The 24,603-nt window shown below is 36.2% G+C and overlaps 1 protein-coding gene and 1 pseudogene across 2 annotated transcripts in view; one reads left to right on the forward strand and one right to left on the reverse strand.

Moving 5' to 3' along the window:
- MARCHF5 (membrane associated ring-CH-type finger 5) overlaps positions 1-24,603 on the reverse strand; it is a 43,805-nt gene that overhangs the window by 4,754 nt on the left and 14,448 nt on the right. The window contains exon 3 of the mRNA XM_045567811.1: positions 906-1,036. Within this exon, the coding sequence (XP_045423767.1) occupies positions 906-1,036 (131 nt within the window). The remainder of the gene's footprint in view (positions 1-905; positions 1,037-24,603) is intronic.
- On the forward strand, positions 21,038-21,653 carry LOC123649651 (annotated as a pseudogene). Its single transcript, XR_006739095.1, has one exon. The product of XR_006739095.1 is annotated as a 60S ribosomal protein L17-like (transcript).

Below are 24,603 nucleotides of genomic sequence, written 5' to 3' on the forward strand. Positions count from 1 at the left end.
GAAGCCAGAGATGCAAGACATACCAAAATGGAAAAATTGCCTGGACTTGGTCAGTGGACTGGACATAGGGCTATAAAATAGAAAGAGTCAGTGTAGTTCTAAAAATGTAGAATATAAATTCAGTAGATGGGAAAATAGTAGGAATCAAAGATACAGAGAAATTATGATGGGGAATAAATTTAGGTTTCAAATGGAAGAAAAGCCAAGTTTGATTTCAATAATGTTGAGTATAAAGTCACAAGAGGTCATTCAAGGAGAAGGGTCAAGCTGCAATTAATTACAGGACTGGATTTGAGAAAAGAGCAGGGTGACAGACAGGTCTGAGCACAAAAAGAACAGAGATGATAGCTGGAAATCTTTAAGAGGTACAAAAAGAGAAGAGTCAAGGGGTGGGACTAAATCTTGAAATTTAAGTCTTTCTAATCTTCATCAACAGTTACTGATTGTAACACTGTCCATCTAACAAAAGACTGGTTAGTAAACTGCTGTAATTTTATACATAGAATGCTATGCAGATTTCTACATACTTATATGAAACAATCTAAGATTCTCTATGAAAAAAGAGCTATGCAGCTATAATATGCTTCTTTTTGGGTAAATTAAAAACGTCAGGTAGGGGAGAACATATTTATTCTTTCTAGCATATATATAGAGTAAGTCTGGAAGAATATACTATATAAAACTAACAATAGTGTCTATCTGGGAAGGTGAGGGGGAACTTGGACCAATGAAGGAGAGGAGTAGGGAGAACTTTCAAGAGATAACTTTTTATATAATTTCTTATTTTTAAGCCATGAGAATGTTGTTTCCTATTCAAAATAATACATTTTAAAACTCTTAACAAAAATTTATTTAATACATCTTTACACCAAAAGTAATATCATTGAATAAGTAAAATAGTGAACCTGCATCACTGTCACTGCTCCATAAGTCACAGCTGTCCAATAGATAGAGCCAACCATTATTCCCGCTGCAGCAAATGGACAGGCTTTTGAGATCAGTCTATCTGCAAGATCCAAGACGTAAACAACTGGACCTATAATACAAAAGAAAACAAGTAGAAGTTCAACACAAGGTGGATTTTTAAAATGACTTGTCCAATATCTTCTATAGATCTAAAATATTTTTATGAAGTTGAATGTTCTGATGCTTTAGAAAAATAATTGTTATAAATTTGACGGGAACTCAGATTTATATAAATAGAATTTCTCAGTCATTTACATGAAGCGGTAAATATTATTATACTTCCTAAATTCTAGAAAACAGCCTCCTCAATTTTTTATCTTTATTACTGAACCTAAAATTAGAGTCTCAAATACAGCTGCTGCTTATAAAAGAAATAGTCTTCTCACTTCCATCTCTTAATCTCAATGGCTATTGCAGAGTGAAATGACCATTTCAGCTTGCTCTTTTCAAACAGTTCCTGGCAACAATTTGATTCTCTAATAGTTGGTAAGAATATCACTTCTCTGACTTCACTCATTTGTACCTTGGTACACTGTGCAAAGGTAACCAAGGACATTTTCTTATAGTTATAGCATATTGAAAATCAAAGTAAGATAAATTGACTTTGTATATTTACCCCACATGGTCTAGCGGTTAAAAATAATGAAAATATAAATTCTAAGATTAAATTACAAAAATTAAAAATTAAAACATATGCTATATTTAATTGAATATTATTTTCTAACAAATTCCTTTTTATGATTATGATGCCGGTTTTTATGGCATTCCAACAGCTGTTTCTCCCAATTTGTGCTTACTGTGAAATGTGGCTACTACTTGTGTCTGGAAGTTATTTGTAATAGCTACATTTGGAGGTATTCTACTGACTGCCACTAAGTCCAACATAATTTAGCTCCAGAATTTTCCACAAGTGTGGAGGGGTTTTAAGCCTGATTTAAAGCAAGGCTGAAGAACTGAACATTTAAGTTTAACCAAAGGAATAAGAAGACTCTGATTTAGTAATCATCATATTTTTTGAATGCTCTCCACACACAAACTATTACATGAGGTATTTTCTTAGAAATGTGTAAGAGTTTTTACCTACCTTTTGAGGGCTTACAATCTAAAGGAGGATGCTGTACACAAAAACAGTCTATTTTCATTGTACAAAGAAATTAACACAGCAATCTGATAAAATAATTAAACATAAAAGAACAAAGCATCCATCTATGCAGCCCCTGATCAAGATGCCCTGCTGATCACTAGTTACTGTATAAAGAGAGACTACGTTGTGAAGTAGAGAGAACATCAGGGGAGATGTCAAAGGACCTGAGATTTAATTGTGGCCTATTTACTTATTATCATCAAGCTCTAACTTACATGACATTTAATACTCTGATAAGGTATTTTTTGGGGTCAGAGATAAAGTAGCCTAATTGAGTACACACTGACTCTACATCCTCTAATAATAGTTAGCATTTCTTAAGTATCTACACGATAGCAAGTGCTATGCCACAGGCACTACATGCATCATTATTTAATCTCAGAATATGGGGTTTAATTCTCAAAACACATAAATTTGCTGGATTAAGTTTATAACTCCCTCAGAAAGCACAATAAAAGTCATCTTAGTGAGTCACCAAAGATCCCTCAAATGCTGGTACTACAAGGTAAAGACCACAGGTATATATAACCGCAGTACTTCAACTTTCATATTCTCTATTGATAATTCTTTAATCAGAAAATTGATGCCATAAGAGAACATCTATAGATTCTCTCCAGCACATGTACCCATCCACGACTATTCCACCTATCTGAAGTCAATCCCTTCAGCTATACACTAGATCCTATCTCCTTACCAACTCAGGACCACAGCTCTAATAATTCTCTCCCCTTCTCCTGCCTCATTTTTTCCCTACTCTTTTTACATCCAACCAACAAACATGCTATTATTTCTTCTATCTTAAAACAAACTCTTTTCCTGATCCTTCTTGGCCCACTACATTTATTTATTTATTTTGAGTCAGGTCTCATTCTGTAACAGTGGTATGATCATAGCTTACTGTAACCTTGAACTCCTGGGCTCAAGTGATCCTCCTGCCTCAGCCTCCCGAGTAGCTGAAAGTACAGACACATGCTACCATGTCTGGCTAATTTTAAAAATTAAGACTCTCTAAAAACAGAGTCTTGCTATGTTGCCCAGGCTGATCTTGAACTCCCGGGGTACATGATCACTCCTGGGAGTGATCCTCCCGCCTTGGCTTCCCAAAGTGCTAGGATTACAGGCATGAGCCATTGTGCCCAGCCCCACTACTTCACTTCTTTGTTCCCTTTGCAACAAAATTCCTCAGAAGAATTGGTTTTTCTCTCTCTCCTTTAATTCTCTCTTGAACTCACTCCACCAAAACTGCTTATCAAGGTCACTACCAACTTCCATATATCTAAGTCCTATGGTCTAATCTCAGTCTTCCTCTTATTTGGCCTGTCAGCAACAACTGACACAGATGATCCCATTTTCTTCCCAATATACAGTTCTCCATTGCATCTCCAGAATATCTCTTGGTTTTCTATCTTACGACTCATTTTTCAGTCTCCTTTGCTGGTTCTTCCTCTTCTTCTCGACCTCAATGAGGCCCACACTGCCAGCCTCTACCTCTATCATGTTCCCTATTTGATTACTTTGTGCTATTTTTCTTTTCCCAAAGCACTTATCACCTAATATACTCTAATTTACTTATTAGTTCTGTTTCCACTTACTAGAATATGGGTTGGGAAACTATTGCCTGTAGTCCAAATTCAGCCAGCCCCCTATTTTTGTAAATAAAGTTTTATTGGAACATGGCCACATGCAAAGTCTAAGACATTTACTACCTGGTTCTGTACAGAAAAGGTTTGCTGATTCCTGTATTAGAACACAAGGTCTAAAGGGACAATGATCTTTTTGTTTTGATCACTGATGTATCCCAAGTTCCTATGACTCTCAAGCAAGTATTTGCTGAACTGAATTCTCTAGTACTTGGAACTATCTACCAAAGGAGTGATGTGATACAATTCCTAACAACAACAAAAAAAAACAACAAATATTTGGATGAAAACATAATTCCTAAAATGTAACCCATTACTACTATTTTTATTTATCATGAATATTGATAATTTACAGATGTTTGAATTATTTTTCCTTGGAAGATCTCAGAAGGTTCTAACATAATGAGCTCTCAATTTTCTTCCTGAATTATTGGGTGTGAATTCTTTTGTATAAGAAAAAAAACTTCATACCTCCTCTTTTGGAAATTTTCTACTCATCCCTTGTGTTATATCTAAAAGATGTGCCAGATAAAATGAAGACACATGCTGCATTTTCTAGCACCTAATCCCAGTTTTTCTGACAAAATGCTATCTTGGTTTTTGTCTTAAGTTTACTTTGCCTAAATCTCTCAAGGCTCTTCCAGATAGACTAGTCCAACATTAGCTTAATATTCAAAAGGAAAGATAAATGCCTAGTTTTAAGCATATGATTAGAATAATAAACTGCCATCCAGGTGAGGTATTTCTGACAGCTAATGGATTATCTAGGCAGGCTATTTGGTAAGTAAGACCAATCCCCGAAATCTTCTGGATGACAGTCCCTAATCATACTCTTCCTATTAGAAAGCTTAAGTGCTACTATCTTATGACTTGGGGTCATAATCTTAGGAAAACAGTCACTAGATTCTTCTTAATGTCAGATTACAGCAGAAAGAGTTACGGGAAGTGGGAAAAGGTAAAACCTTAGCCTTTGAAAACTTCAATTCTGATGGAGAAGTAGAAGTATGAATAAATGTAATTCATAAGTTAAATATGTAAGGGCATAAAAAAGTTTTGATTTTTAAAAACGTATTACTAAATTTTTAAGGCCTCAGTGGACCTAACCACTTATGTTTTCAACAGTAGTGTATTTCTACAATGGATGGCAATTGAAGAACCTTTGTATAAATTTAAGTTTTAAAAACCTATTAACTTAAAGGGCACTAGGGAAACTTACAATTAACAGGAAGTCTATTGTGAATTCTTTTGTATAATAAAGAGGCTTTTAAAAAGAGAACAACTATACCCTAATATTTTGGGTAAAGTTTTCACATTTCCAATTTGGGTGACATCAAAAAGTGAGTTGAGAAGTACTAGGGAAACACATAAGTCTGTGTCTACCGAAAAAGAAGTAATCAGTTTTATCAGGCAGGCTCTGCAAAAGTAGATTTTTGCTGCTGCTGTGATTCAAATTCAAGTCTATGTGTGCATGGTTGTTAAAGGTACACCTTGGAAGTAAAGAAATCAATGACTGAAAAGCAGATAGGTTATACTTAATGTTCAACATCTGCTGGCACTGTTTATAATAATAATACCCAGAACTCCCAGGACCTTTCTCTGGGATAGAATGGTATCCTCAAAACACCTATGACCAATTCTTAAGAAACATAATTTCTTTTTTCTTTCTTTTTCTTTTATAGGGACGGGGTCTCACTGTGCTCAGACTGGTGTCTAAACCCTGAGCTGCAGCTATCCGCCCACCTCGGCCTTCCAGAAAGCTAGGATTACAGGCGTGAGCCACTGCACCCAGCCCGAGAAACCTAATTTCTATATTTTGCCAGAATGCTAAAGTTTCTAACATGATTTAATGAGCATATATAGGTGCTTCACAAGACAACCTGGAATAAGTTCCTGAGAAGATAATAATTCCCCTGAACTCCAAGGTTTTTGTTATGTGGCCAGTGGTTTATAAAGGAGATTTAACAAGCAAAATAGATTGCTTGCAGAAGCCACTCAAGTTTCAGGATTTTTTTGTTTGTTTTTTGCTTTGCATCAAACTGGTTTTGATCTAGACCCAACTCAAATGCCAACTTCCTAAAGTTAAAACACCAATTTCACTTTCAGAGCCATCAAGAAGTGCAGATTTTTGAGGCCACTGAGAGTCCAACAATATAGTTTCAAACTTCTCTCCTTGCTCCAAGTCTTTTTGTTGTACTCTATGTCCCTACTTTGATTAAGTCTGTATACAAAACCGACTTTCCAGCATAAACTAGCCTAACTTGATAGAGGTTGACTAATTTTTCTACCCCACCCTGTCCATGTCCCATGAGGCTTCCTTTACATACTACCCCACAAAATGCACTTACCCCTTTGCTTGTGCATAATGTTAGTACTTTATGTTCTTGTTCAATGTTTGTTCAGTTGTCTCAATATCCTTTATGTCTGTCCATGTCAGCATCATCTTAGACTGAAAACTCCCAGGGGGCAGGGACCATGTCTGTTTAACTCGTTTTGTACAGTGCCTAGGATAGAACCATGTACAGATAGGTGCTTTAAAAAAATGCTTTTTAATGATGATTGGCATCACTCTCAAGGACCCTCTAGGCCACAGCTATCTCAGCACATGGTACTTGGCAGAATTGGGGCACTTTGGCTTGTTCTACAGGGCACTGGAATATAATAGTATAGGACCTAGCCCGCAGCACTCTGTGGCAAGTATTTGACTCAATCTCTGGTTAAAATGGACTTTTTAAAAAAGAAGAAAATATTAATTATATGGTCCCAAGTCAATAAATGTGAATTTTATTGAAGATGTGAAATAATACCATGACAACCAAATCAATTAAAAGTTAAAAGCATGTGGGAATTCCAATGGGATAGTAAAGAGTTTTTTTAACTCTTTCTCTAGCATTCGTCACTGTTTTAAACACTACACTTTGGAGGCTAGGTCTAAGAGCCTCAGACAAGCTTATGTAAGTTTCATTTTTGACTACTCTGCTTATAGGTTGGGATTTTACTATTGTTATGTAAAAACAAACATCCTGCAAACTCAGGCTGTAAGCTACTTTGTTTAATAACAAAAAGATAATCATTAGATTATAAAGAGAAAGCAAGAGATAAGTTCCAATTTTTAGATAACTAAACTAATAATATATGGGGGGGGGAAGCCCACAAAAAACACAAAAAACCCCCAAACAACCCTGAAGAATAAAAGATCCAGGGTCAAAGCAGATGAGTGTCATATCTATTTACCTATATACCACATTACCATGATTAATAATTAAAGCTTACCATAGTAGTTCTTTATGATTACACAGTTTGTGTGAAGGGAAAGATTTCATTTATCCTCAGAAGAATAGCCTATAGCATACTTGTGAGCTATAAAGGTCAACTACTAAGTATGTACCAAGTACCTATTGTACACATGGCATTTTACTATGTATTAAAATAAATGTAAATAATATTTAACATACTAGCTGCTGCCTCCAAGGAGTCTATAATCTAGTTAGTGACACATATATTAAACAACTGAAAAACTTTAAGGCAAAATTAACAGATATATGATAATATGGTATAAACCATACAGATAAATAGTACGAAAGTTTTAGGTAAAGATTATAGAGGGGTTGGCCGGGCGCGGTGGCTCACGCCTGTAATCCTAGCTCTGGGAGGCCGAGGCGGGTGGTTTGCTCAAGGTCAGGAGTTCGAGACCAGCCTGAGCAAGAGTGAGACCCCGTCTCTACTAAAAATAGAAAGAAATTATCTGGCCAACTAAAAATATATATACAAAAAAAATTAGCCGGGCATGGTGGCTCATGCCTGTAGTCCCAGCTACCCGGGAGGCTGAGGCAGTAGGATCGCTTAAGCCCAGGAGTCTGAGGTTGCTGTGAGCCAGGCTGATGCCACGGCACTCACTCTAGCCCGGGCAACAGAGCGAGACTCTGTCTCAAAAAAAAAAAAAAAAAAAGATTATAGAGGGGTTAAGGATACAAAGCATTTTTTAAAATTGCTATTTGTTTTGGTTTTTTGTTTTTTTAAATAAATGAATCTTGACCTAAACTTGAAGTATCCGATGTGAAAAGGAAGGCCAATTCTAAGTGGAGAGCAAAAAGTACCAGTGAATCAAGGCAAAACCAAACAAGGAATGTCTTCTAACTGGAAGTGAAAGACTGTTTGAAAAAAAAAAAAAAAAAAAAATTCTTGGTGTGATAAAATAACCAGGATTAATCATCATTAATTTGTAATTAAAAACAGCTAACAGCATAGTGCACATACTACATATATGCCAGGTAACTATGACATGTTGTCTTTTTCCCTCTTTAAACATACCTGTATTTTTCAAATTTTCTATGATCAGAATTATTTTTATTAAGAAAAACTATATTTTAAATAATAACAAAAGAGTTATAAATTCAGGTAACTCTAACCCTGAGGAAGTCAACCTGATATTACTATTTAATTTTCTTTTTCCCCTTATATGAGAAGCTTGTATATTAGGCTCCTTAGTAGGAAACATTAATAGGTAGGTAAGGATTAAGTAGGGTCTGCTGTGTGAATTTGGACAAAGTACCATCTCTAGGCCTCAATTTCTGCATCTGTACAATGAGGGTATTATCTATATCAGACTTTCTGTGAAAATAAGATAATGCTTATGAAGCTCTTAGTCCAATAGTTATGTAGTAACAATCTATGTCAGCTATTCTTTCTTCTCTGGGGTAGAAGGTATAATCAAAGGCAGGAGATGTCTGAGGAAAAAACTTATGGCATATGGTGGCTCTGAAATAAAAACAAGACTATTTCAGGAAATCTTCAGTAAGAAATAAAGATGCTCTTTTCCTTAAAGATCTGAGACAAGGAACAGAGGGAAGAGTTCATGGAGGCAAGAAATTTGGGAATGAAGAGGGAGAATGAAGACACCAGACTTAGAGAATGGAGATTCTGTAAATAGAAATTATATCCTCTCACCCTTTAAAAAAGAAAAGATTCTGTAGTTATGTTTTGAACCTACAATTTAGCTACTTGTATTCATATATAGTGTACACCCAGAAAGCCTCACACTGCTGAAAGATACTTCTTAAAACTAATCTACTTTTAAATCTTAGAGAGCAAGACCAAGATATGATTCAGCAGTAAACATGAGAAACTCTTATTTTGAAGGTATCCTAGTCATTTGCCTCATAAGAAGGTATACAAATGAGGGCTAAAGAAGATCTAATGAGTCCTCTAGTTACAAACTTTGACAACAAAGAGTATTCAAAGACTAAATCACTACAGAACAGGATTTAAATTTTCAGATTTTCTTCTTTATTTTGCTCACATATAGGAACTTAGATACAAAGTGAACTATAAAGAAACATTTTTCTAAAGGCTAAGTGTAAGTATTACTAGAAACTCTTAATATGAAGAGAGTACTTGAATTCTTAAGTCTATATTTGGTTTTTAGGTAGTGAAATAAGCCAACAATATATTTTATGAGAGCAGGCAGAAAAGAAACAAACTGAATTCCTGTGAGTAACAAAAGGCCATGTGGGTAGAGGGCAAACAACACAGAATATTTTTATGGCGTAACTGATAGCTTAGAATGTATCAGTCAAAAATGTAAAATCCCCATGAAATTGAAGGCTTGAAAAAATTTCTTTTAACTTTGGGGAAAATGTATTTAATACTTACTTTATAGTACCCCTTTTCAATCTACAGTATTCTTCCTTTAAAATGGTTTAACCACCTCATTCATAAAGAAATGTATATTAAAGCTACAATGAGGTATCTTTTCTTACCTAACAGACTGGCTAAAATCTTAGTTTGTGAACACATTCTATTGACAAAGCATGAGGAAATAGGCATGCTCATACAGTGCAGGTGGATACACAAATTTTACAGCACCTGTAGAGGGAAATTTGGCAATATTTAGCAAAATCCTATGTGTAATGCCCCCTTTGACTCAGCAATCTCTTCTGGATTCATCTTTACACAAATATTCTAAGCCAAAAATGCAGAAAGAGTTAGAATATCATTGTTTTCTATTACCCAATGAAATAATGGCTCTATAGGCAATGAATGATAAATTATCAATCTCTGCTAAAACCATTAGGTGGAAGCAGATATGAAACTTTATGGCCAGGTGCGGTGGTTCACACCTGTAATCCTAGCACTCTGGGAGGCCAAGGTGGGAGGATCATTTGAGCTTAGGAGTTCGAGACCAGCCTGAGTAAAAATGAGACCCTGTCTCTACTAAAAATGGAAAAATTAGCCAGGTATGGTGGTACATGCTGGTAGTCCCAGCTACTCGGGGAGGCTGAGGCAGGAGGATGGCTTGAGCCCAGGAGTTTGAGGTTGCTGTGAGCGATGATGACACCACTGCATTCTACTCAGGGCAACAAGCGACTCTGTCTCAAAAAACAAAACAAAAACAAAAACAACAAAAAAACAAAGAAACTGCTTCCCCCCGGTGGGGTGGGGTCTGGTGGGGTGGGCTGGGGGGCGGTGAGGCTTTCTGCGTTAAAAAAAAAAAAAACAAAAAACTTTATTGGATGTACCAGGCTGATAACACCTGTACTCACTGATCAGTCTTATCATGATTAAAAAGACAACTGCACATTAAGTACCTCACGTTATGACACAATAAGAAGCACACAGAACCATTTATGAAATAGTCTTGCAAAAAAATATCATACAGTAACCTCACTGACAAGGTCTAAACATGAGTTTACAGGAAATGCAGGGGACAGAGCAACATATTAAACAGGCAAGTACTCATGGGGTCTGAGCAATAACAAAACCCAGAAAATGGGAAATTCTATAATGAAAAAAAACAGTCTAATATAACTCTAGTCAGAGTTCTAGAAGATGAGAATGAAAAGAATGGGGCAGAAGCAATATTTGAAGAGATAGAAAAGCTAAGGCTTTTCAAGGATAACCACTTAGGTAAAGAAACAGCATAAAACTTAAAAACTAGTATAAGGGAAAATATAGTATCAGAGGAGAAAACACTTCAATACAAAAGATGGTAATGAAAAGGAAAAAAAAAGGGAAAAAGTAGGATAAATAGAATGTACAAAATTTTGTGGTAAAAACTGAACTATATCAGCATCACAATAAACGTAAGAAACAACTCAAAAGAATTAAAAATAAAAAGAAGAGATAAATAGGACACATGCAATATCATCAAAAAAGCTGGTATAAAATGGCAAAATAAAGTAACATTACAGTGGAGAAACCTGGCAAATACTAAGTCAGCTAAATGATCAAGATCAACATCAGCAGTGATGAGTCATGTAGATAGTATGTACCTCTGATATGATGTGATGAAAATGGCACTTTACCTCTGTGGTCTTCCTCATCAAAACTCATAACCCCAACAGATAATGAGAAAAACATCAGACTAATCCCAATTGAGAGACATTCTACAAAACACCTGACCAATACTCCTCAAAATTGTCAAGGTCAGCAAAAGCAAGGAAAGTCTGAGAAACAAGAGGAATGTAAGCAGATATGACTAAATGTAATGTGGTATCTTGGATGGTATCCTGGAACAGAAAAAAGACATTAGGTAAAAACTAAGAAAATTTGAACGAAGTATGGACTTTAGTTAATAATGTATTGATACTGGTTCATTAATTTTAACAAATGCACCATACTAATATAAGATGTTAATAACAGAGGAAATTGGATGTAGGATATAGGGGCACTCTCTGTACTAATTTTTCTATAAATCAAAAATTGTTCTAAAATAAACAGTTGATTAAAAAAAAAAAGCTGGAGGTGGTACATGGCACGTGCCTGTAGTCCCAGCTACTCAGGAGGCTGAGGTGGGAGGATTGTTTGAGCCCAGGAGTTTGAGGCCAACATAGGCAACATAGTGAGAACCCACCTCAAAATAAAATAAAATAATAAAAAAATAAAATAAAGCTGGTGTTGCCACATTATCATGTCTATTCTTTATTATCATGTCTATATTAGTACACATGAGTTTCAGACAAAAACACATTAATATGGATAAAATAGTCACTACTTAATGATAAAGGGTTCAACTCACCAGGATATTTTATTTCTAAATGTGAGTAGAAGGTAAATGAGTGATGGCTTATTAGTCTTTATTCCTTATATGTAGTTATGATATATGCCTTTTCCACAAATGAAATATTTCATAATAAAAGAGAAAAAAAATACCTGAGTGAGCATTCTGCTGTGCTTTGATCAATGCTAAGGCAGCAGATATAATTAGTTCTGTATATTGATAGCAGCATGTTGGCAAAGGCAATGGGAAAGCAGGCACTCCAATACGCTGTTGGGAGATTAAATAGGTATAATCTCTACAGAAGCCAATTTTATGATATCTATTATGTTATAAATGCATATACCTTTAACCCAGCAATTCCATTTCTAGTCATTTATCTTGCAGATATATTTGTATATGTGCATAAAAATATTTCACACAAAGTTGTTTATGAGAGCACTGTTTGTAATAGTTAAAAATTGGAAAGAGTCTATATGCCCATCAACAGGGGACCGGTTATTTAAATAACCATGCATCTATGTAATGGAATACTACATAGCTGTTCAAAAAAGCTCTTTATATAATAGGAAATGGTATCTACAATATATTGCTAAGAAAAAAAAATATAGAATAGGGTCTATGGTATGCTAGTCTAGAATATATCAACATATAACCTAATTGCACCATGCATTCTGTTTGCTTCTCCAGGTCTACTCCGTATCCTTCCCCATCCTGCTTTGTGCACTGGGTGGCTAACCAAACAAATTGCATCTTCTAGGCAGCCTTGCCCTCTAGTTTCTGATGTGTGTTCAAATGAGAGGACAGGCCAGAAAATCAGAGGGTAGTAAAAATGTTAAGGGAGATTTTTCCCTGTTTCCCTCACTGCAGGAAGTTTGCATTTCTCTGTGTAAGACCACTGGTTCTGTTAAGCAGCCCCTCTCCCTCTGCTACGGTTCTTGTTAACAGCTCTCTTCCCTTGTACTTCAGGCCTAGGAGTGGTAATGGTTTTCCAGGTTGCCAATCCCTAGGTATTTTGCTATCCCTTGTTTGTTCCCTTAGCTCTGTTTGTAGATTTTGTGTATGTGCAGGGAAGGAGGGAGGGGAGAAGAGAGAAAGAGACATAGAGATAGAGAGATAGAGAGAGAGAGAGAGAGAGAGAGAGGGAGGGAGAGAGAGAGAAAAGAAAAAGAGGAATATCCTGGAATGAAATATTAGAAATTTATAACAGTGGTTATAATTTATAACCAAGTAAGGAAATAAATAAAGCTCATGTAGCTACATTATGTCTATTCTTTATTATCATGTTTATATTATTATACATGATTTTACTTGGCACTGTGGCTGGTGGACATGGTAGAAAGAATTTTCACTGAATAGGCCGGGCGTGGTGGCTCATGCCTGTAATCCTAGCACTCTGGGAGGCCGAGGCTGGCAGATCGTTTGAGCTCAGGAGTTCGACACCAGCCTGAGCAAGAGCAAGACCCCGTCTCTACTAAAAAATAGAAAGAAATTAGCTGGACAACTAAAAATATATAGAAAAAATTAGCCAGGCATGGTGGTGCGTGCCTGTAGTCCCAGCTACTTGGGAGGCTGAGGCAGAAGGATTGCTTGAGCCCAGGAGTTAGAGGTTGCTGTGAGCTAGGCTGATGCCACGGCACTGTAGCCAGGGTGACAGAATGGGACTCTGGCTCAAAAAAAAAAAAAAAAAAAAAAAAAAAAATTTCATTGAATAGCCTACTGAATCCAGTGTCTTTGAATTTTTGAACATGTGAATGTATTACTACCGGGGGGGGGGGGGGGGGGAAATATATAAAGTAAACTTAAACATTACAAGAGTTGGAAAAAAAATTGCTTATGAGATATTGTAGTTGTATCTTTTCTTTCACATATTTGCTTTTCTTTTCCATTTCTAGCAGAGCAAATATCAAGAGAAAGGAAAGAGAATAAGCCATTTGTTAATATAAGCACCTAGTAATCATTTTGCTTCTTGGCTATACTTCTCTTTTAATTCTAGTAGCACCAACTCATAGAAAAATCTTTGTCACTTATTCATCATATTGTGTAATTTACTGACACTATTTCAAATTATTAATAGTTCAAATTCACATTATCCCTATTAGTTCTTAAAGTACTTGAAACTAGTTTTTATTCATATGTGGCCTGATAGCTGACTCACTGAGTGATAGTAACAAATTCAGCAATTTAAAATTCTGGCTCCTTCACTTACTTGCTGGAAGCCCATGGACTTCCATTAAATAAATTTGCTAAGTCTGTTTCCTATCTGTAAAATGAGGACAATATCTACTATGTAGAGTTTTGAGAGGTTTAAATAAAACATAGGCAAAGTGACCAACATAGTGTTTGGCATATAGTAGGGACCTATTAGCAAATGCTAGCTATTGATATCACTGTTAATATTATTAATAATATTGTAAAACAAAATAAAATAAAATTATAACTATTAATTTCCTAGATTCTCTAGAAAGGTTTCTCCTAGGAATTGGTCCAATTATTCATCCCTATGAGTATCTTTCCCTTCTAAGCTTTACAGTCTACTTAACATTGGACAACCACTTTTTGAGGATCGTTATTAGTAAACTCCTACACAAGAAGTTTTAATTAATGTTTAGTTATGAGAACAACAATACAATAAAGAAATAAGAACAAAACTGTAGTAAAATTTTAACTTAGGCCAGCTGTGGTGGCTCACGCCTGTAATTCCAGCACTTTGGGAGGCCAAGGCGAGAGGATCACTTGAGACCAGGAGTTCAAGAGCAGCCTGGTCAATACAATGAGACCCCATCTCTACAAAAAATAAAAATAATAAATGATAAATAAACAAACAAACAAGCCAGGTGTGGTGGCACATGCCCATAACTACTCGGGAGGCTAACATGGGAAGATCACTTGAGCCCTGGCGTCTGAGGCTGCAGTGAGCTGCCACTGCACTCCAGCCTGGGTAACACAGTGAGACCCTGTCTCTGGAAAAAAAATATATTAAGTTGAAAGCAATCTAAGAATTTACTACAAATCTATTAAGATATAAAAGAGCTGAAGTGGCTCTACTGACATCAGTCAAAATAGACTTTAAGATAAAAATTACTACTAGAAACAAATGATATTTTATCACGGTAAAAGGAATAATCATTAGGAAGACTTAACAATTATAAACATATATGCACCTAGCAGCCCTCAGAATAAATGAAGCAAAAAAACAAACAAACAAACAAAATACAAAAAGAACTAGAGAAATAAGCAATTCAACAATAGTTGGAGACTTCCATATCTCACCTTCAGTAATGGATAGGTAAAAGATCAACAAAGAAATAGCACCCTTGAAAATACTAGAGCAAACTAGATATTTATAGAATGTTCCACTCAACAACAGCAGAATACATATTCTTCACAGGATAAACCATATGTTAAGGCTATAAAACAAATCTTAATATATTTAAAAAATCAGACAAACTATGTTCTCTGGTCACGATGACATGAAATTAGAAATCATCAACAGAAGGACATTTGAGAAATTCACAAATATGTGAAAATTAACACCATACTCCTAAATAATCAATAGGTCAAAGAAGTCACAAGAGAAATTAGAAAAATATTTTAAGATAAATGAAAACACACTGAAACTTATTAGACGCAGCTAAAGCAATGCTTAGAGGAAAAATTTATAGTTGTAAATGACTACATTAAAAAAGAAGAAAGACCCAGAGAATGAGAAGACAAGCTATAGATTAGAAGAAAAAATTTGCAAAAGACATATCTGATAATGGATTGTTACCTAAAATATCCAAAGAACTATTAAAAGTCAAAAATAAGAAAACAAGCAAGTTGATTTAAAAAATGAGCAAAACACTTGGACACTTCACCAAAGAAGATATATAGATGGGAAATAAAAAGATACTCAACATCATATGTCATTAGGAAATCATAAAACAACAATGATGTGCTACTACACATCTATGAGAATGGCCAAAATCCAAAACACTGGCAACACCAAAACTGCCAAAGATGTGAAGCAATAGTAACTCTCATTCATTGTTGGTGGGAATGCAAAATGGTACATGGCACAGCCACTTTGGAAGATAGTTTTGAGGTTTCTTACAAAACTGAACATACTCTTAGCATATAATCCAGCAATCATGCTCCTTGGTATGTACCCAATGAGGTGAAAACTTATGCTCACACAAAACCCTACATGTGGATGTTTACAGCAGCTTTATTCATAATAGCCAAAACTTGGAAGCAACTAATCAGTAGGTAAATGGATAAACTGTGGTACACCTAGACAATGGAGTATTATTTATTCACAGTGCTAAAATGAGCTATGAAACCATGAAAAAACATGGATAACTTAAATGCATATTACTAAGTGAAAGAAGCCAAACTGAAAACACTACATACTGTGTGATTCCAACCATATGACATTCTGGAAAAGGAAAAACTATGGTGACAGAAAAAGAAGAGTAGAAGGGCTGGGGGAGGGAGGAATAAACAGATGGAGAACAGAGAATTTTTAGGGCAGTGAAACTATTCTGCATTACACAATAATGGTGGACACATGTCATTATACATTTGTCAAAATTCATAGAATGTACCACACCAAGATTAAATCCTAATGTAAGCTATGGACATGATGGGTGGTGATATTGTGTCAATGTAAGTTCACTAATTGTAACAAATGTATCACTCTGGTGCAAGATGTTGACAGTAGCGAAAGCTGTGCCTGTGTGTAGACAGGGTGGTATGTGAAAACTGTGCTTTTTATTCAATTTTGTTAAGAACCCAAAAATTCTCTAAAAAGTAAAGTCTATTTAAAAATAACAAAAAAGGAAAGATCTCAAATTGATAACCTAAGCTTCTACCTTAAGAAATTAGAAAAAGAAGAGCAAACTAAACTCAAACCAAGCAGAAGGAAGGAAATAATAAAGACTAGAGTGGAAAAAAATGAGATAAAGAATGGAAAAATAGAAAAAAAACAAAAACAAAAATCAGTGAAACCAAAAGTTCACTGATTCATTCTTGGGGTTGGGAGGAGCAGAAAGTCAACAGAAGTGATATTTAACTAAAGTGACCAAGAAAAAAAAGAGAGAAGATTTAAATGACTAAAATCACAAAAGAAAGAAGGGATATGACTATCAGTCTTACAGAAATAAAAATGATTATAAAAAATACTATGAATGTATGCCAATAGATTAGATAATACAGACGAAAGGGACAAATTCCTAGAAAGACACAAATTCCCAAAACCAACTCAAGAAGAAATAGACAATATGAATAGACCTATATCAAGTAATGAGATAGAATTAGTTATCACAAAACTTCCCATATAGAAAAGCCCAGGACCAAATGGTTTCACTGCTCCCAAACATCTAAAGAATTAACACTATCCTGTTGTATACTGGTTTTGGGGGGGGAAAAAAAAAAAAGAAGAGGAAAAAAAGAAAAAAAATTAAGAATTAACACTAATTCTTCACAAACTCTTTAAAAAACATGAGATCACTTCCCAATTTATCCTATGAGCCAGTATTACTCCAGTACCAAAACCAAAGATATCACAAAAAACTACAAACATCCATGGATATAGACATAAAAGTCTAATCTTTTTTAGATGCTGCCAGACACAAATGTCCTCAACGTGCAAAGAAAATCTAAAAGAGATTATATATCATGAGCAAGTGGAATTTATCCCAGGAATGCAAGGTTGGTCTAACATATGAAAATCAAACAATGTAATATTCCACATTAATAGCATAAAGAACAAAAACCCCGTGATCATATCAACAGACACAGAAAAAGCATTTGACAAAATCCAACACCTTTTCATGATAAAAGTATTTAACAAACCAGGACTAGATGGGAACATGCTCAACTTGATAAAGGCTGTTTCTGAAAAACTCAGGTAACATACACTCATGTGGATTGCTTGAGGCCAGGAGTTCAAGACCAGACTGGGTGGATATAGAGAACCCCATCTCAAAACAAACAAACAAAAAAACCCATATATTCATGCATTGCTCAATGATGGGGATCCATTCTGAGAAATGCATCATTAGGTGATTTTGTAGTTGTAGAATCATCATAGAGTATACTTACACAAACCTAGACAGCCTACTACATTAGGCTATATGGTATAGCCTATTGCTCCTAGCCAACAAACCTATACAGTATACTGTACTAAATACTGTAGGTAATGATAACATCATGGTAAGTATTAATATTTGTATATCTAAACTTAGGAAAGTTACAGTAAAAATATAGTATAAAAGATAAAAAATGGTATACTTGTATAGGGCACTTACCATGGAGCTTGCAGGACTGGAAGTTGCTCTGGGTAAGTCAGTGAGTGAATGTGAAGGACCGGGACGTTACTGTACACTACTGTAGACTTTAAAAACACTGTGTACTTAGGTTACACTAAATTTGTATTTTTTCCTTTTTTCAATAATAAATTAAACTTAGCTTGCTGTAACTTTTTTACTTTATAAACTTTTACATTTAACTTTGACTCTTTTGTAATAACATTTAGTTTTAAACACAAAGACATTATACAGCTGTCCAAAAATATTTTTCTTTATATCATTACTCTATAAACTTTTTTCTATTAAAAAAAATTTTTTTTTTCATTTCTTAAACTTTTTGGTTAAAAACTAAGACACACACACATTAGCCTAGGCCTACACAGGGTCAGTATCATCAATATCACTGTCCTTCACCTCCTCATCTTGTACCACTGGAAGGCCTTCAGGGGCATTAACACACATGGAGCTGTCATCTCCTATGGTAAAAATGTCTTCTGCTGGAACACCTCCTGAAGGACCTACCTGAGGGGGTTTTATAGTAAAAAAAAATTTTTATATAAGTATACTCTAAGATAATGATAAAATGTATAGTATAGTAAATATATAAACAAGTTAACAGTCTTTTATTATCAAGTGTTATGTACTGTACATAATTGTTTGTGCTACACTTTTATATGACTGGCAGCACAGTAAGTCTGTTTACACTAGCATCACCACAAATGTGAATAATGCATTACAGTACGATGTTATCACAGCTACAATATCACTAGGCAATAGGAAATTTTCAGCTCTATTATAATCTTAGGGGGCCACCATCTTATATGCAGTCCATCATTGACTAAAACATGATTATATAGTGCATGTACTTAGTGGTGAAAAGACTGGATGATTTTCCCCTAAAATCAAGTCATGGATGTCTGTTTTCATCACTTCTATTTAACACTGTACTAGAGGTTATAGCCAGGGCAATTAGGCAAGAAAATGAAATAAAAGCATTCAGATTGGAAACTACCTCTATTCAAACATGACATGATCTTGTATACAGAAAATTCTAAGGAAGCCAGTAAAAAACTATCAGAATTATTAAACAAGTTCAGCAAGGTCTCAGGATACAAGGTGAAGATACAAAAATCACCAGGCACAGTGGCTCATGCCTGTAATCCTAGCACTCTGGGAGGCTGAGGTGGGAGGACTGCTTGAGCTCAGGACTTAGAGACCAGCCTGAGCAAGAATGAGACCCTGGCTCTACTAAAAACAGAAAAATTAGCCAGCTGTGGTGGCCCATGCCTGTAGTCCCAGCTACACAAGAGGCTGAGGCAGGACGATAGCCTGAGCCAGGAGGATAGCCCCAGCCCAGGAATTTGAGGTTGCAGTGAACTACGATGACACCACTACAGTCTACCCAGGCCGACAGAGTGACACTCTGTCTCCACAAACAAACAAACAAATAACCCCCCCAAAAAACCCCACCTGAATTCAATATACTTACAATAAATAATTTGAAAATAAAATTAAGAAAACAATGCCACTTATAATAGCATCAAAATAATGGAATATTTAGGAATAAATTTAACAAAAGTATAAGGTCTATACTCTGAAAACTACAAAACATTACTGAAATTAAAGAAAGAAATGTAATGTGAATTAGTCTCTTCTATCCTTGTGAGCCAAGATCTCTACTTTGAGATACTCTTCTCTGAATTCTATTGCTTAGCTGAACACAGTTACTATCAGGTCTCAAACTTTACGGATGTGATTTATTTTTAATGGAAGACAAAATCTTTTCAGGTGGTATTCCCTTCATTTTTTTTTTTTTGAAACAGAGTCTTATTTTGTTGCCCATTCTGGAGTGCAGTGGTGTCATCATAGCTCACTGCAACCTCAAACTCCTGGGCTCAAGGGATCTCCTGCCTCAGCCTCCCTAGTAGCTGGGACAAGCTCACGCCACTATGCCTGGCTAATTTTTCTATTTTTAGTAGAGATGGGATCTCCCTCTTGCTCAGGCTTGTCTCGAACTCTTGCCCTCAATTGATCCTCCAGCCTTGGCTTCCCACAATGCTAGGATTACAGGCACCAGCCACTGTACCTATCTCCTTCATGTTTTAAAGCAATGCTTCTTAAATTTAATGTGCATAGAAATTATCTGATGATCTTGTTAAAAAGGAAGATTTCAATTCAGTAAAAGGGGGAGTGAGGGGTGAGGGCATGGTGTTCTTCATTCCTAATAGCTCCCAGATGATGCCAATGTTGCTGCTCCTCAAATCACACTTTGAGCAGCATGACTTTTAAGTAGGTGCATACCTACAACTGGCCTAACTCACTAGAAAAAAAAAAGAAAAAGCAAATCCTAAGATGGGTGGCAATAAGCAGGATGAATGTCTGATGAATCCTCTAAGTTTTTCATAATGGAGTACAATAAGTTCCTTATTAACAATGAAGAACATACACTTAACACCATCTCTCCATTCCTGCCATGACCAAGTACCAGAAAAGATGCAGAATTGGCCAGCAGGCCAGACAAACTGAGGGTAAATCCACATGGAAACTTAAAAACAAAACACAAACCTTGCTGCACAAAGATCACTCCACAGAATATTAACCATCATCTTTTCCTTTCTGCATCTTGTGTCTTTTATGTCTTCTAGCCAGTGTTTATCAAGTGTCACATGGGGACCAATGGTGGTTCCTGGCAATCTATTAATTGGTCTACAGAGTTTGAGGAAAATGTGACAAAAGTTTTGATCACAAACATTTCACAAATTTGATAATATTATGATTTCAATAGAAATTATTTTAGGTTCTTAGTTGCTGTAACATTCCAAGGGTCACCCAAGCTCTACAAGGACAGTTAAGAGAAGATGGTTTCAGCTTACATACTTTCACATCATGAGCTGTTTACATTGGGTAAATACATACTTTGTCACCATCATATTGTGTTACATCCCAAATTTAGAAACTGGATCAATGGCTCAAAAGTGTTCAGTGAAGAGTAAATGTGGCTCTTCCCCTCAAGCGGCCTGAGATGATCTGTGAAAATGGTTTGCTATTCACTTGACCCAGAAAACCCCACAAAATCATGCAAGTCAAGAGGTTCAAATCTTTGTGTTCACTTCAAGAACACTCGTGAAACTGCCCAGGCCATTAAGGGTATGCATATACGAAAAGCCACCAAGTATCTGAAGGATGTCACTTTAAAGAAACAATGTGTACCATTCCGACGTTACAATGGTGGAGTTGGTAGGTGTGCCCAGGCCAAACAGTGGGGCTGGACACAGGGTCGGTGGCCCAAAAAGAGTGCTGAATTTTTGCTGCACATGCTTAAAAATGCAGAGAGTAATGCTGAACTTAAGGGTTTGGATGTAGATTCTCTGGTCATTGAGCATATCCAGGTGAACAAAGCACCCAAGATGTGTCGCTGAACTTACAGATCTCATGGTCGGATTAATCCATACATGAGCTCCCCCTGCCACATCGAGATGATCCTCACTGAAAAGGAACAAATTGTTCCAAAACCAGAAGAGCAGGTTGCACAGAAGAAGAAGATATCCCAGAAGAAACTGAAGAAACAAAAACTTATGGCACGGGAATAGATGCAACATAAAATAAATGCAAATAATAGTAAAAAAAAAATAAAAAAAAAGAGTAAATGTGAAAAATACATTTAACTCAGAATGCAGTAAATAATAATAGTCTGATCTTATAGTAAGATCGTCTCATCTTAGAATGGGCTGTGACCAGTGAATTAGGAGTAGTCTGTACTAGGAGACACCCTTATTAGGGACAAGAAGCCACTGAAGTTTGTATCATTTTCAACCACTACAGTAAATCAATCAAAGCCTTCATTATGAATTCTGTCATTAAAAGATCAAAACTGGAGTCAAAGGTATTTCAACCTCTTTAACAAAACAGGTGTAACTACTGTCACTGCAAAATTAATGACAAATATGCTCAGACAGAAAACAATCTACTGGCAAAATTATATCAGATGACAATACTGGACATTATATGTGATGCGTGCTACCCAGCGTTCCTCAACCTTTTTGGCACTGGCAATGGGCTTCATGGAAGACGATCCTTCCACAGACCACGGACTGGAGGTGGGGAGGGGAGGATGGTCCCGGGATGACCCAACTGCACCACATTCATTGTGCAGTCAGACCTCTCTGCCATTAACAACCTGAACTTGCAGCCGCTCCCCAGCACCAGCACCACCGCCCCAGCTCCACCCTAGATCACCAGGCACCAGATTCTGCCAAGGAGCATACAACCTAGATCCCTCACATAGGCAACCTACATCCCCTGCATATGCACGCACAGTCCACAGTAAGGTTCCTGCTCCTATGAGAATCCAATGCCACCACTGATCTGACAGGAGGCAGATCCCATACGGTGATGCAAGCAATAGGGAGCAGCTGCAAACACAGATGAAACCTCACTCGCTTCCTGCCTACCGCCTAGTGGCCTGGTCCCCAATAGGCCACAGACCAGTCTGCCTCCTGGGGGTTGGGGATCGCAGTGTTACAGTGAGGAAGAACAATTACTGTCACAGATGTACACCCTTCAGTATTAGTTTTATGGCTGCATGAAACCACTAGTATACACAGCATGAACCAACTCTCAGCATACACATGTGTAATATACAAATCAAGAAATACAGGCAACTTTTAATTCTGATCATCAATGGAAACATGCTAAGGAGAAGGGATTCTCTTTTAAGCAATAATTATTTTTGAACCATGACTTGAAAAGGTGTACTATGATCAGTATGGCCAGAGCACTAGCTATGTGTGCGGCAAGGGAGAGTCCACCACCTGAAAGCCAATTAACACGTCTTTATTTACAGACAACAGTTGGCATTTGACGACACACCCTTAATTCTTGAGTCACTGTTAAAGAGTGCAAGGAACATTGTGAATATAATGCAAACTGTGGCCCTTGAGCAGGTATCTTCAGTATGTTATGTCAAGAAAAAAAGCTACAAATACAGATTTACCTTCTTCTCTATCTTGTCAAGAGGAAAGATTGCAACAAAGACTACTTCAAATGAAGGATGTAAATTTTTTTCATGACTGATAATATCAGGAAACAACTTCTATGATTTTAAGTGTCTAATTCAATGACATATCTCTATGACATACAGTATAGTGAATAGCCTGAAACTATCATTTGAGGATGAAATAAAATCATGATACAAATGGCTTAACCAAATAATATGACTTTTCCCCAACAATTAGGCATTTTCTTTGTTATGGAAAGAAATCAATGTCCTACTATTAGATATACTCAAAACGACATTCAATTACTGCACTAAACCTGAAAACGTATCTCCTGCAACTGAATTCAATCAAAAGGACAGATCTAAAAATTGCGATCTCCCAAACTGAAATATTCAACTTTCCTGTTGAGTGCCATACATTTGTCAACTTGCATGTAGTTTTCAGTGATAATTCTTGCAATAAATCTGTTTTCTATCCATCTGAATATCTAAAATGTCTACCAGAATCACCATATACTTGCTGCTCGTACCAATAATCTATAATTGAAAGGTGGGATTATCTAATTTAGTAAAACTAAATTAGATAAGATTAGAAAAGAAACCAGTTAAATAAGAAACCATGGAGGGGAGTGGGAAGGAGGGGGGGGAGGAAAAAAGGAAACCTTAACTTTGACTCTAGTGAGCCACATGTCAAGGTATCGAAAGACTGCAGCAGTAATGGCTTTTCCTGATGGTTAAAGTTATTTAAAAATACTGCTTTGATCTCACTATAAAAACATTTTGGGCCGGGTATGGTGGCTCATGCCTATAATCCTAGCACTCTGGGAGGCCAAGGCACATGAATTGTTTGAGCTCAGAGAGTTCGAGACCAGCCTGAGCAAGAGCAAGACCCTGTCTCTACTAAAAATAGAAGGAAATTAGCTGGACAACTAAAAATATATAGAAAAAATTAGCCGGGCATGGTGGCGGCATGCCTGTAGTCCCAGCTACTCAGGTGGCTGAGGCAGGAGGATTCCTTAAGCCCAGGAGTTTGAGATTGCTGTGAGCTAGGCTGACGCCATGGCACTCTAGCCCAGGCAACAGAGCCAGACTCTGTCTCAAAAAAAAAAAAAAAAAAAAAAAAAGATTATTCCATGTTTACTTTATCTAAAATCAGTGGTGTGCATGAAGACCCATCCTGTGGTCCACAAATTTCAAATATTTGAGAAAAAACTACTTCCTCTACTATACTACTTTCCTTTCATAGGAAGTTATCATTTCTTCCTATGCATCATGATAGAGAAAAACGGACAACCATGGAAATTGTCTTTATTATCAATCTTCTTCCATTAGAAAAACACTTTATTATCTGCATTTATGTTGCCTCATTTGAAAAAATGTGGGTCTGATTTCAGTATGTATAGCACCTATAAAAATATATATATAATAATTATTCCAATTTATTTTCAATTTTCCCCTGAATCCCACTCCACCCAAAGTTATTCTTTCCTCTGAACTTCCCAGAACCCAAACTGCTTTCCTCTTGGTTACAGCCATGGGTGATATTAAAAATGTTTAACAACTGGCATGGC

This window comes from Lemur catta, chromosome 14, assembly GCF_020740605.2.
Source record: "Lemur catta isolate mLemCat1 chromosome 14, mLemCat1.pri, whole genome shotgun sequence".
Lineage (NCBI taxonomy): Eukaryota > Metazoa > Chordata > Mammalia > Primates > Lemuridae > Lemur > Lemur catta.